This window comes from Tachyglossus aculeatus, chromosome 14, assembly GCF_015852505.1.
Source record: "Tachyglossus aculeatus isolate mTacAcu1 chromosome 14, mTacAcu1.pri, whole genome shotgun sequence".
Lineage (NCBI taxonomy): Eukaryota > Metazoa > Chordata > Mammalia > Monotremata > Tachyglossidae > Tachyglossus > Tachyglossus aculeatus.
In genome coordinates, this window is record NC_052079.1 from 2,700,507 (window position 1) to 2,713,074 (window position 12,568).

General features: G+C 50.2%; 1 protein-coding gene across 1 annotated transcript in view; it reads right to left on the bottom strand.

Moving 5' to 3' along the window:
- The window catches only part of SAMD4A (sterile alpha motif domain containing 4A), a 113,054-nt gene extending 100,798 nt beyond the window's left edge, over positions 1 to 12,256 (bottom strand). The window contains 1 exon segment of the mRNA XM_038756662.1: positions 11,842 to 12,256. Coding sequence (XP_038612590.1) covers positions 11,842 to 12,037 — 196 coding nt within the window. The 5' untranslated portion in view covers positions 12,038 to 12,256.
- Positions 12,257 to 12,568: the final 312 nt, after the last annotated feature.

Here is a 12,568-nt window from a genome sequence, read left to right on the forward strand (position 1 = left end):
CGCCCCTCTAATGGAAAACAGCGCTTACTAGAGAAGCAGCATGGCTCAGTGGAAAGAGCCCGGGCTTTGGAGTCAGGGGTCATGGGTTCAAATCCCAGCTCCGCCACTTGCCAGCTGGGTGACTTTGGGCAAGTCACTTCGCTTCTCCGGGCCTCAGTTCCCTCATCTGGAAAATGGGGATGAAGACTGGGAGCCCCCCGTGGGACAACCTGATCACCTTGCGAGCTCCCCGGCGCTTAGGACGGCGCTTTGCACATAGTAAGCGCTTAATAAATGCTATCATTACTATTATTATCCATCCGGCAGCTCGCCCCTCTAATGGGAAACAGCGCTTACTAGAGAAGCAGCGTGGCTAAGTGGAAAGAGCCCGGGCTTTGGAGTCAGAGGTCATGGGTTCAAATCCCGGCTCCGCCACTTGCCAGCTGGGTGACTTTGGGCAAGTCACTTCGCTTCTCCGGGCCTCAGTTCCCTCATCTGGAAAATGGGGATGAAGACTGGGAGCCCCCCGTGGGACAACCTGATCACCTTGCGAGCTCCCCGGCGCTTAGGACGGCGCTTTGCACATAGTAAGCGCTTAATAAATGCCATCATTATTATTATTATCCATCCGGCAGCTCGCCCCTCTAATGGGAAACAGCTGGAGGAGGACGTCACATTCCCCTCTCCGAGGGAACAGTGGCGGTTCTGTTCAGGATCACCAAAAACCAAGGCCAGGCCCCCACCGACCCCCTACTTAAGCATCGCCTCCCGCCCCACTAGGGCCCATTCATTCATTCATTACTCTATTTATTTATTTTATTTGTACATATCTATTCTATTTATTTTATTTTGTTAGTATGTTTGGTTTTGTTCTCCGTCTCCCCCTTTTAGACCGTGAGCCCACTGCTGGGTAGGGACTGTCTCTATATGTTGCCAATTTGTACTTCCCAAGCGCTTAGTCCAGTGCTCTGCACATAGTAAGCGCTCAATAAATACGATTGATGATGATTGATGATGATTCATTCATTCATTCAATCGTATTTATTGAGCACTTACTGTGTGCAGAGCACTGGACTAAGCGCTTGGCACCATATATATAGTTTCCAACCGAATAACGAGAAGAGAGAGAGCATCGTCTCGGGGAAAGTTTCTCTCCCAAAGCATATTTTTTTTTGGGGGGGGAAGGAGGCTCCACCGAGAAGGACCCGCCCGCTACGTGTGATTTGCGCCTCCCAAGCGCTCAGTCCAGCGCTCTGCACCCAGTAAGCGCTCAATAAATATCATAAATAAACGAGAAGCAGCGCGGCTCAGTGGAAAGAGCTTTTTAGACCGTGAGCCCACTGTTGGGTAGGGACCGTCTCTATATGTTGCCAACTTGGACTTCCCAAGCGCTTAGTACACTGCTCTGCACACAGGAAGTGCTCAATAAATACGATTGATGATTGATGACTGTCTCTATGTTGCCAACTTGTACTTCCCAAGCGCTTAGTACACTGCTCTGCACACAGGAAGTGCTCAATAAATACGATTGATGATTGATGACTGTCTCTATGTTGCCAACTTGTACTTCCCAAGCGCTTAGTCCAGTGCTCTGCACACAGGAAGCGCTCAATAAATACGATTGATGATGATGACTGTCTCTATACGTTGCCAACTTGTACTTCCCAAGCGCTTAGTACAGTGCTCTGCACACAGGAAGCGCTCAATAAATACGATTGATGATTGATGACTGTCTCTATATGTTGCCAACTTGTACTTCCCAAGCGCTTAGTACAGTGCTCTGCACACAGGAAGCGCTCAATAAATACAATTGATGATTGATGACTGTCTCTATATGTTGCCAACTTGTACTTCCCAAGCGCTTAGTCCAGTGCTCTGCACACAGTAAGCACTCAATAAATACAATTGATTGATTGATTGATTGATTGATTGAAAGAGCCCCGGGCTTTGGAGTCAGAGGTCACGGGTTCAGATCCCGGCTCGGCCAACTGTCAGCACTTCACTTCTCTGGGCCTCAGTTCCCTCCTCTGGAAAATGGGGGTGAAGATTGTGAGCCCCCCATGGGACCACCTGATCACCCTGTAACCTCCCCAGCGCTTAGAACGGTGCTTTGCACATAGTAAGCGCTTAATAAATGTCATTATTATTATTATTATAATAAATCCCACTGAATCATCATCATCAATTGTATTTATTGAGCGCTTACTATGTGCAGAGCACTGTACTAAGCGCTTGGGAAGTACAAATTGGCAACATATAGAGACAGTCCCTACCCAACAGTGGGCTTACAGTCTAAAAGGTGGGCTCACAGTCTAAAATGAATGAATAGGGACCGCCTCTATATGTCACCAACTTGGACTTCCCAAGTGCTTAGTCCAGTGCTCCGCACACAGTAAGCGCTCAATAAATACGACTGAATGAAGGAATACACGTACACAGCCACCGACAACTGTCAGCGCTTCACTTCCCTGGGCCTCAGTTCCCTCCTCTGGAAAATGGGGGTGAAGATTGTGAGCCCCCCGTGGGACCACCCGCTGTAACCTCCCCAGCGCTTAGAACGGTGCTTTGCATATAATAAGCGCTTAATAAATGTCATTATTATTATTATTATTATAAATCCCACTGAATGAATGAATAGGGACCGCCTCTATATGTCACCAACTTGGACTTCCCAAGCGCTTAGTCCAGTGCTCCGCACACAGTAATCGCTCAATAAACACGACTGGATGAATGAATACACGTACACAGCCACCGACAACTGTCAGTGCTTCACTTCCCTGGGCCTCAGTTCCCTCCTCTGGAAAATGGGGATGAAGATTGTGAGGCCCCGGTGGGACCAGCTGCTGTAACCTCCCCAGCGCTTAGAACGGTGCTTTGCACATAGTAAGCGCTTAATAAATGTCATTATTATTATTATTATTATAGTAAATCCCACTGAATGAATGAATAGGGACCAAAATGTCATTATTATTATTATTATTATAGTAAATCCCACTGAATGAATGAATAGGGACTGAAATGTCATTATTATTATTATTATTATTATAGTAAATCCCACTGAATGAATGAATAGGGACCGCCTCTATATGTCGCCAACTTGGACTTCCCAAGCGCTTAGTCCAGTGCTCCGCACACAGTAAGCGCTCAATAAATACGACTGGATGAATGAATACGCGTACACAGCCACCGGACCACCGATGGAAAGCTCTTCGTTATCCGGGGAGCGTGGGCTATGGAAGAGACCCCTTCCGTCCGGATCGATCCCACCGCGGTGGGGAGGACGCCTTCCTGAAAGGCCCCTCTCATGGAGGATCCCCCCGCCAAAATAAAAACAGCACACCGAACGCTCCAAAAACCAGATCTCCTCCTCCTCCTCCTCCTCGGGCCGATGTGATGGACGACGGCCTTGCCGAAAGTGAAGCCACGTTGGAGGAGCCCAGAAAAATCCAGACTCTACGTGACCTGACTGACTTATTTTGCGGGAAGCTGCACGGCAGGGAAAAAAGAAGAAGGAGGGAAAAAATTCCCAATCCCTCACGCCACCGTAGTTACCGCGGGCGAGGGACCCAGATTAGGTTCTCCGGGAAAAGAGGCCGGCTGAGCCAGGTCACCAGCCCAACAGAGGCAGTCGGTCCTATTTATTGAGCGCCACAGCGCTGCACTAAGCCCTGGGGAGAGTCCAATAATTTAATGATGGTATTTGGTAAGCGCTTATGTGCGAAGCTTATGTCTAAGCGGGATACATCCGATGATTTAATGATGGTATTTGGTAAGCGCCTACTACATGTGAAGCACTGTTCTAACCACCAGTGGGGACACGTCCAATAATTTAATGATGGTATTTGGTAAGCGCCTACTATGTGCAAAGCACTGCTCTAAGCGGGATACGTCCAATAATTTGATGATGGTATCTGGTAAGCGCCTACTATGTGCGAAGCACTGTTCTAAGCGGGATACGTCCGATGATTTAATGATGGTATTTGGTAAGCGCCCACTATGTGCGAAGCAGTGTCCTAAGCGCCAGTGGGGATACGTCCCATAATTTAATGATGTTATTTGTTAAGCGCCTATTATGTGTGAAGCACTGTCCTAAGCGCCAGTGGGGATACGTCCAATAATTTAATGATGGTATTTGGTAAGCGCCTACTATGTGCGAAGCACTGTTCTAAGCGGGATACGTCCGATAATTTGATGATGGTATCTGGTAAGCACCTACTATGTGCGAAGCACTGTTCTAAGCGCCAGTGGGGATGCATCCAATAATTTAATGATGGTATTTGGTAAGCGCCTATTATGTGCGAAGCACTGTCCTAAGCGCCAGTGGGGATACGTCCAATAATTTAATGATGGTATTTGGTAAGCGCCCACTATGTGCCAAGCACTGTTCTAAGCGCCAGTGGGGATACGTCCAATAATTTAATGATGGTATTTGGTAAGCGCCCACTATGTGCCAAGCACTGTTCTAAGCGCCAGTGGGGATACGTCCAATAATTTAATGATGGTATTTGTTAAGCACCTACTATGTGCAAAGCACTGTTCTAAGCGCTAAAGGGGCTACAAGGTGATCAGGTTGTCCCACGTAGGGCTCACAGGCTCCATCCCCATTTTACAGATGAGGAAACTGAGGTCCAGAGAAGGGAAGGGACTCGCCCAAAGTCATCCAGCTGACAAGTGGCGGAGGCGGGATTCGAACCCACGACCTCTGACTCCCAAGCGCAGGCTCTTTCCACTGAGCCACGCTGCTTCTCTAATAGAACAGATCCATTCCCTGTCCGCAACGAGGTTACGGTCTAGAGGGGGACAGTAATCAATCAATCAATCAATCGATCAATCATATTTATTGAGCGCTTACCGTGCACAGCACTGTACTAAGCGCTTGGGAAGTCCAAGTTGGCAACATCTAGAGACGGTCCCGACCCGACAGTGGGCTCACAGTACTGTACTAAGCAATCAAACAGACACATTCCCTGCCCGCAACGAGCTGACGGTCTAGAGGGGAAGAGCACTGTAGTAAGCGCCGGGGGGAGTCCAATACAGCAATCAAGCAGACATTCCCTAACTGCAACAAACTTCCAGGCTACACAGAATTCTGTAGTAAGCGCTGGGGAGAGTTCAGTACAGCAACCAAACACACATTCCCTGGCCGCAGCCAACTTCCAATCTAGACAGAATTCTGTACTGAGCGCTGGGGAGCGTCCACTACAGCAATCAAATACACATTCCTTGACCGCAACGAGCTTCCGGTCTAGAGGGGAAAGAGCACTGTAGTAAGCGCTGGGGAGAGTCCAATACAGTAATCAAATACACATTCGCTGACCGCAACAAACTTCCAATCTAGACAGAATTCTGTACTAAGCCCTGGGGAGCGTCCACTACAGCAATCAAACACACATTCCCTGACCGCAATGAGCTTCCGGTCTAGAGGGGAAAGAGCACTGTAGTAAGCGCTGGGGAGGGTCCAATACAGCAATCCAACACGTACGCCCTGACCACAACAAACTTCCAGTCTAGACAGAATTCTGTATTAAGCCCTGGAGAGCGTCCACTACAGCAATCAAATACACATTCCCTGACCGCAACGAGCTTCCGGTCTAGAGGGGAAAAGCACTGTAGTAAGCGCTGGGGAGGGTCCAATACAGCAATCAAATACACATTCGCTGACCGCAACAAACTTCCAATCTAGACAGAATTCTGTACTAAGCGCTGGGGAGCGTCCACTACAGCAATCAAATACACATTCCCTGACCGCAGCGAGCTTCCGGTCTAGAGGGGAAAGAGCACTGTAGTAAGCGCTGGGAAGAGTCCAATACAGCAATCCAACACATACTCCCTGATCACAACAAACTTCCAGGCTAGACAGAATTCTGTACTAAGCCCTGGGGAGCGTCCACTACAGCAATCAAATACACATTCCTTGACCGCAACGAGCTTCCGGTCTAGAGGGGAAAGAGCACTGTAGTAAGCGCTGGGGAGAGTCCAATACAGTAATCAAATACACATTCGCTGACCGCAACAAACTTCCAATCTAGACAGAATTCTGTACTAAGCCCTGGGGAGCGTCCACTACAGCAATCAAACACACATTCCCTGACCGCAATGAGCTTCCGGTCTAGAGGGGAAAGAGCACTGTAGTAAGCGCTGGGGAGGGTCCAATACAGCAATCCAACACGTACGCCCTGACCACAACAAACTTCCAGTCTAGACAGAATTCTGTATTAAGCCCTGGAGAGCGTCCACTACAGCAATCAAATACACATTCCCTGACCGCAACGAGCTTCCGGTCTAGAGGGGAAAAGCACTGTAGTAAGCGCTGGGGAGGGTCCAATACAGCAATCAAATACACATTCGCTGACCGCAACAAACTTCCAATCTAGACAGAATTCTGTACTAAGCGCTGGGGAGCGTCCACTACAGCAATCAAATACACATTCCCTGACCGCAGCGAGCTTCCGGTCTAGAGGGGAAAGAGCACTGTAGTAAGCGCTGGGAAGAGTCCAATACAGCAATCCAACACATACTCCCTGATCACAACAAACTTCCAGGCTAGACAGAATTCTGTACTAAGCCCTGGGGAGCGTCCACTACAGCAATCAAACACACATTCCCTGACCGCAACGAGCTTCCAGTCTAGAGGGGAAAGAGCACTGTAGTAAGCGCTGGGGAGGGTCCAATACAGCAATCAAATACACACTCGCTGACTGCAACCAACTTCCAATCTAGACAGAATTCTGTACTAAGCGCTGGGGAGCGTCCACTACAGCAATCAAACACACATTCCCTGACCGCAATGAGCTTCCGGTCTAGAGGGGAAAGAGCACTGTAGTAAGCACTGGGGAGAGTCCAATACAGCAATCAAATACACATTCCCTGACCACAACAAACTTCCAATCGAGACAGAATTCCGTACTAAGCGCTGGGAAGCGTCCACTACAGCAAACACACACTCCCTGACCGCAACGAGCTTCTGGTCTAGAGGGGAAGAGCACTGTAGTAAGCGCTGGGGAGGGTCCAATACAGCAATCAAATACACATTCCCTGACCGCAACCAACTTCCAATCTAGACAGAATTCTGTACTGAGCTCTGGGGAGCGTCCACTACAGCAATCAAATACACATTCCCTGACCGCAGAATTCTGTACTAAGCACTGGGAAGCGTCCACTACAGCAATCAAATGCACATTCCCTGACCGCAATGAGCTTCTGGTCTAGAGGGGAAGAGTACTGTAGTAAGCACTGGGGAGAGTCCAATACAGCAATCAAATACACATTCCCTGACCGCAAGCAACTTCCAATCTAGACAGAATTCTGTACTGAGCGCTGGGGAGCGTCCACTACAGCAATCAAATACACATTCCCTGACCGCAGCGAGCTTCCGGTCTAGCGGGGAAAGAGCACTGTGGTAAGCGCTGGGGAGAGTCCAATACAGCAATCAAATACACATTCCCTGACCACAACAAACTTCCAATCAAGACAGAATTCCGTACTAAGCGCTGGGAAGCGTCCACTACAGCAAACACACATTCCCTGACCGCAACGAGCTTCCGGTCTAGAGGGGAGGAGCACTGTAGTAAGCGCTGGGAAGAGTCCAATACAGCAATCAATTACACATTCGCTGACCGCAACCAACTTCCAATCTAGACAGAATTCTGTACTAAGCGCTGGGGAGCGTCCACTACAGCAATCAAATACACATTCCCTGACCGCAGCGAGCTTCCGGTCTAGAGGGGAAAGAGCACTGTAGTAAGCACTGGGGAGAGTTCAGTACAGCAAACACACATTCCCTGACCGCAACCAACTTCCAATCTAGACAGAATTCTGTACTAAGCCCTGGGGAGCGTCCACTACAGCAATCAAATACACATTCCCTGACCGCAACGAGCTTCCGGTCTAGAGGGGAAAGAGCACTGTAGTAAGCGCTGGGGAGAGTCCAATACAGCAATCAAATACACATTCCCTGACCGCAACCAACTTCCAATCTAGACAGAATTCTGTACTAAGCGCTGGGGAGCGTCCACTACAGCAATCAAATACACATTCCCTGACCATAACGAGCTTCTGGTCTAGAGGGGAAAGAGCACTGTAGTAAGCGCTGGGGAGAGTCCAATACAGCAATCCAACACGTACTCCCTGACCACAACAAACTTCCAGTCTAGACAGAATTCTGTAGTAAGCGCTGGGGAGCGTCCACTACAGCAATCAAACACACATTCCCTGACCGCAACAAGCTTCTGGTCTAGAGGGGAAAAGCACTGTAGTAAGCGCTGGGAAGAGTCCAATACAGCAATCCAACACATACTCCCTGATCACAACAAACTTCCAGTCTAGACAGAATTCTGTATTAAGCCCTGGAGAGCGTCCACTACAGCAATCAAATACATGTTCCCTGACCGCAACGAGCTTCCGGTCTAGAGGGGAAAGAGCACTGTAGTAAGCGCTGGGGAGAGTCCAATACAGCAATCCAACACATACGCCCTGACCACAACAAACTTCCAGTCTAGACAGAATTCTGTATTAAGCCCTGGGGAGCGTCCACTACAGCAAATACACATTCCCTGACCGCAACGAGCTTCCGGTCTAGAGGGGAAAGAGCACTGTAGTAAGCGCTGGGGAGAGCCCAATACAGCAATCCAACACGCACTCCCTGACCACAACAAACTTCCAGTCTAGACAGAATTCTGTAGTAAGCGCTGGGGAGCGTCCACTACAGCAATCAAACACACATTCCCTGACCATAACGAGCTTCTGGTCTAGAGGGGAAAGAGCACTGTAGTAAGCGCTGGGGAGAGTCCAATACAGCAATCCAACACGTACTCCCTGACCACAACAAACTTCCAGTCTAGACAGAATTCTGTAGTAAGCGCTGGGGAGCGTCCACTACAGCAATCAAACACACATTCCCTGACCGCAACAAGCTTCTGGTCTAGAGGGGAAAAGCACTGTAGTAAGCGCTGGGAAGAGTCCAATACAGCAATCCAACACATACTCCCTGATCACAACAAACTTCCAGTCTAGACAGAATTCTGTATTAAGCCCTGGAGAGCGTCCACTACAGCAATCAAATACATGTTCCCTGACCGCAACGAGCTTCCGGTCTAGAGGGGAAAGAGCACTGTAGTAAGCGCTGGGGAGAGTCCAATACAGCAATCCAACACATACGCCCTGACCACAACAAACTTCCAGTCTAGACAGAATTCTGTATTAAGCCCTGGGGAGCGTCCACTACAGCAAATACACATTCCCTGACCGCAACGAGCTTCCGGTCTAGAGGGGAAAGAGCACTGTAGTAAGCGCTGGGGAGAGTCCAATACAGCAATCCAACACGTACGCCCTGACCACAACAAACTTCCAGTCTAGACAGAATTCTGTAGTAAGCGCTGGGGGGCGTCCACTACAGCAATCAAACACACATTCCCTGACCGCAACGAGCTTCCCGTCTAGAGGAGAACAGCACTGTAGTAAGCGCTGTCCAATACAGCAATCGAACACATATTCCCTGACCGCAACCAACTTCCAATCTAGACAGAATGCTGTACTAAGCGCCGGGGAGAAGCCAGTAGGCCGATCACCTTGTAATAATAATAATAATAATGGCGTTTGTTAAGCGCTTACTATGTGCGAAGCGCTGTTCTAAGCGCTGCGGGGGACGCAAGGTGGTCAGGTTGTCCCACGGGGGGCTCACGGTCTTCATCCCCATTTGACAGATGAGGGAACTGAGGCTCAGAGACGTGACTTGCCCAAGGTCAAACACGTGGCGGAGTCAGGATTAGAACCCATGACCCCTGACTCTTTCCATTCATTCAATCATATTTATCGAGCGCTTACTGTGTGCAGAGCGCCGGACTGATGGGACAGATCCACTCCCTGTCCGCAACGAGGTTATGGTCTAGAGGGGGGCAGTCATCAATCAATCAATCGTATTTATTGAGCGCTTACCGTGTGCAGAGCACTGTACTGAGCGCTTGGGAATCAATCAATCAATCGTATTTATCGAGCGCTTACAGTGTGCAGAGCGCCGGACTAATGGAACAGATCCACTCCCTGTCCGCAACGAGGTTACAGTCTAGAGGGGGACAGTCATCAATCAATCAATCGTATTTATTGAGCGCTTACCGTGTGCAGAGCACTGTACTGAGCGCTTGGGACTCAATCAATCAATCAATCGTATTTATCGAGCGCTTACTGTGTGCAGAGCACCGGACTAATGGAACAGATCCACTCCCTGTCCGCAACGAGGTTGCGGTCTACAGGGAGACAGTAATCAATCAATCATATTTATTGAGCGCTTACCGTGTGCAGAGCACTGTACTGAGCCCTTGGGAATCAATCAATCAATCGTATTTATCGAGCGCTTACTGTGTGCAGAGCACCGGACTAATGGAACAGATCCACTCTCTGTCCGCAACGAGGTTGCGGTCTAGAGGGGGACAGTAATCAATCGCATTTATTGAGCGCTTACTGTGTGCAGAGCACTGTACTGAGCGCTTGGGACTCAATCAATCAATCGTATTTATCGAGCGCTTACAGTGTGCAGAGCGCCGGACTAATGGAACAGATCCACTCCCTGTCCGCAACGAGGTTACGGTCTAGAGGGGGACAGTCATCAGTCAATCAATCGTATGTATTGAGCGCATACCGTGTGCAGGGCACTGTACTGAGCGCTTGGGAATCAATCAATCAATCGTATTTATCGAGCGCTTACTGTGTGCAGAGCGCCGGACTAATGGAACAGATCCACTCCCTGTCCGCAACGAGGTTGCGGTCTAGAGGGGGACAGTCATCAGTCAATCAATCGTATTTATTGAGCGCTTACCGTGTGCAGAGCACTGTACTGAGCGCTGGGGACTCAATCAATCAATCGTACTTGTCGAGCGCTTACGGTGTGCAGAGCGCCGGACTAATGGAACAGATCCACTCCCTGTCGGCAACGCGGTTACTGTCTAGAGGGGGACAGTCATCAGTCAATCAATCGTATTTATTGAGCGCTTACCGTGTGCAGAGCACTGTACTGAGCGCTTGGGACTCAATCAATCAATCGTATTTATCAAGCGCTTACAGTGTGCAGAGCGCCGGACTAATGGAACAGATCCACTCCCTGTCCGCAACGAGGTTACGGTCTAGAGGGGGACAGTCATCAGTCAATCAATCGTATTTATTGAGCGCTTACCATGTGCAGGGCACTGTACTGAGCGCTTGGGAATCAATCAATCAATCAATCGTATTTATCAAGCGCTTACAGTGTGCAGAGCACTGGACTAATGGAACAGATCCACTCCCTGTCCGCGACGAGGTTACGGTCTAGAGGGGGACAGTAATCAATCAATCGTATTTATTGAGCGCTTACCGTGTGCAGGGCACTGTACTGAGCACTTGGGACTCAATCAATCAATCGTATTTATCGAGCGCTTACAGTGTGCAGAGCGCCGGACTAATGGAACAGATCCACTCCCTGTCCGCAACGCGGTTACTGTCTAGAGGGGGACAGTCATCAGTCAATCAATCGTATTTATTGAGCGCTTACCATGTGCAGGGCACTGTACTGAGCGCTTGGGAAGTCCAAGTCGGCAACATCTAGAGACGGTCCCTACCCGACAGAGGGTTCACAGTCTAGAAACTGAGCCACGCCGCTTCCCTCATCCGGGGGACGAAGACTTGTGAGCCACTTGTGGGCCAACCTGATCACCTCCCGGGGCGCTCAGAACAGTGCCTGGCACCTAGTAAGCGCTTCAGAGATGCCATCCTTATGATTATTATTAACAACCGAGCGGATTTTCCCGGCTTACGAGGAGCGTCCAGTCCAGGGGGTCGGCCCCCGGGGTTCGCGCCGTCCCCGGACCCGGGGGGAGGATGATGGGGAGGACTCACCGGGACTATTGGCCTCCCCTTCGAGGACGTGGAGCTCTGTACAGGACTCCATCGAGTGCTCCAGGCAGATCTGCAGGAACCGGGCCTGGGTCCCGCTGACCCTCTTCAGCAGCGACAGCAGGGCAACCGTCTGCTCGCATTCGTTCCAGCCTTTGAACCACCCAGACAGGACCCCGACCTGGTCGCGAAACATCATGTTTAGGGGAGGACACCTCAGCTCCCCTCACCCCCAGACCCAATTCCAATTTTTGGGACGGGTGGGAAGAGGGAAAACCCCAAGGAGGCGGTCGGCGCCCCCAAAGTTTCCCCAAAGAGGCCGGATCTGGAGCTGAAGATGGCCTTTTTTGGCGCCAAGGTGGATTTTGGGGGGCGGTGGGGGGCTCCTCCTGCGTCTGTCTTCCGTTCCGAAGCCGGGCCGCTGGATGATTCGTCCCCCCGCGCCAACCGGGGAGCGGAAATTAATAATAATAATGATAATGATAATGATAAAAAGAAGAGTGGTGGGCAAGGTCCGGGGGTCTCGGCCCCCCTCGGGGGGGGCGTTTCCAGATTCCTTCTCCTGGCCGGTCCGGACTCTGTGCTTCACACCCGCATTTCCCGGCCACGTTCACAGCTGAAAAGACAGAAAAAGGGGGTGGCGGGGGGGAAAGAAGGGGAGGGGGCTGCGATGAAGACCCGGGAGAACCGCTAGGATTCAGCAGAGCAGCCTCCCCCCGCCCCCCCGGAT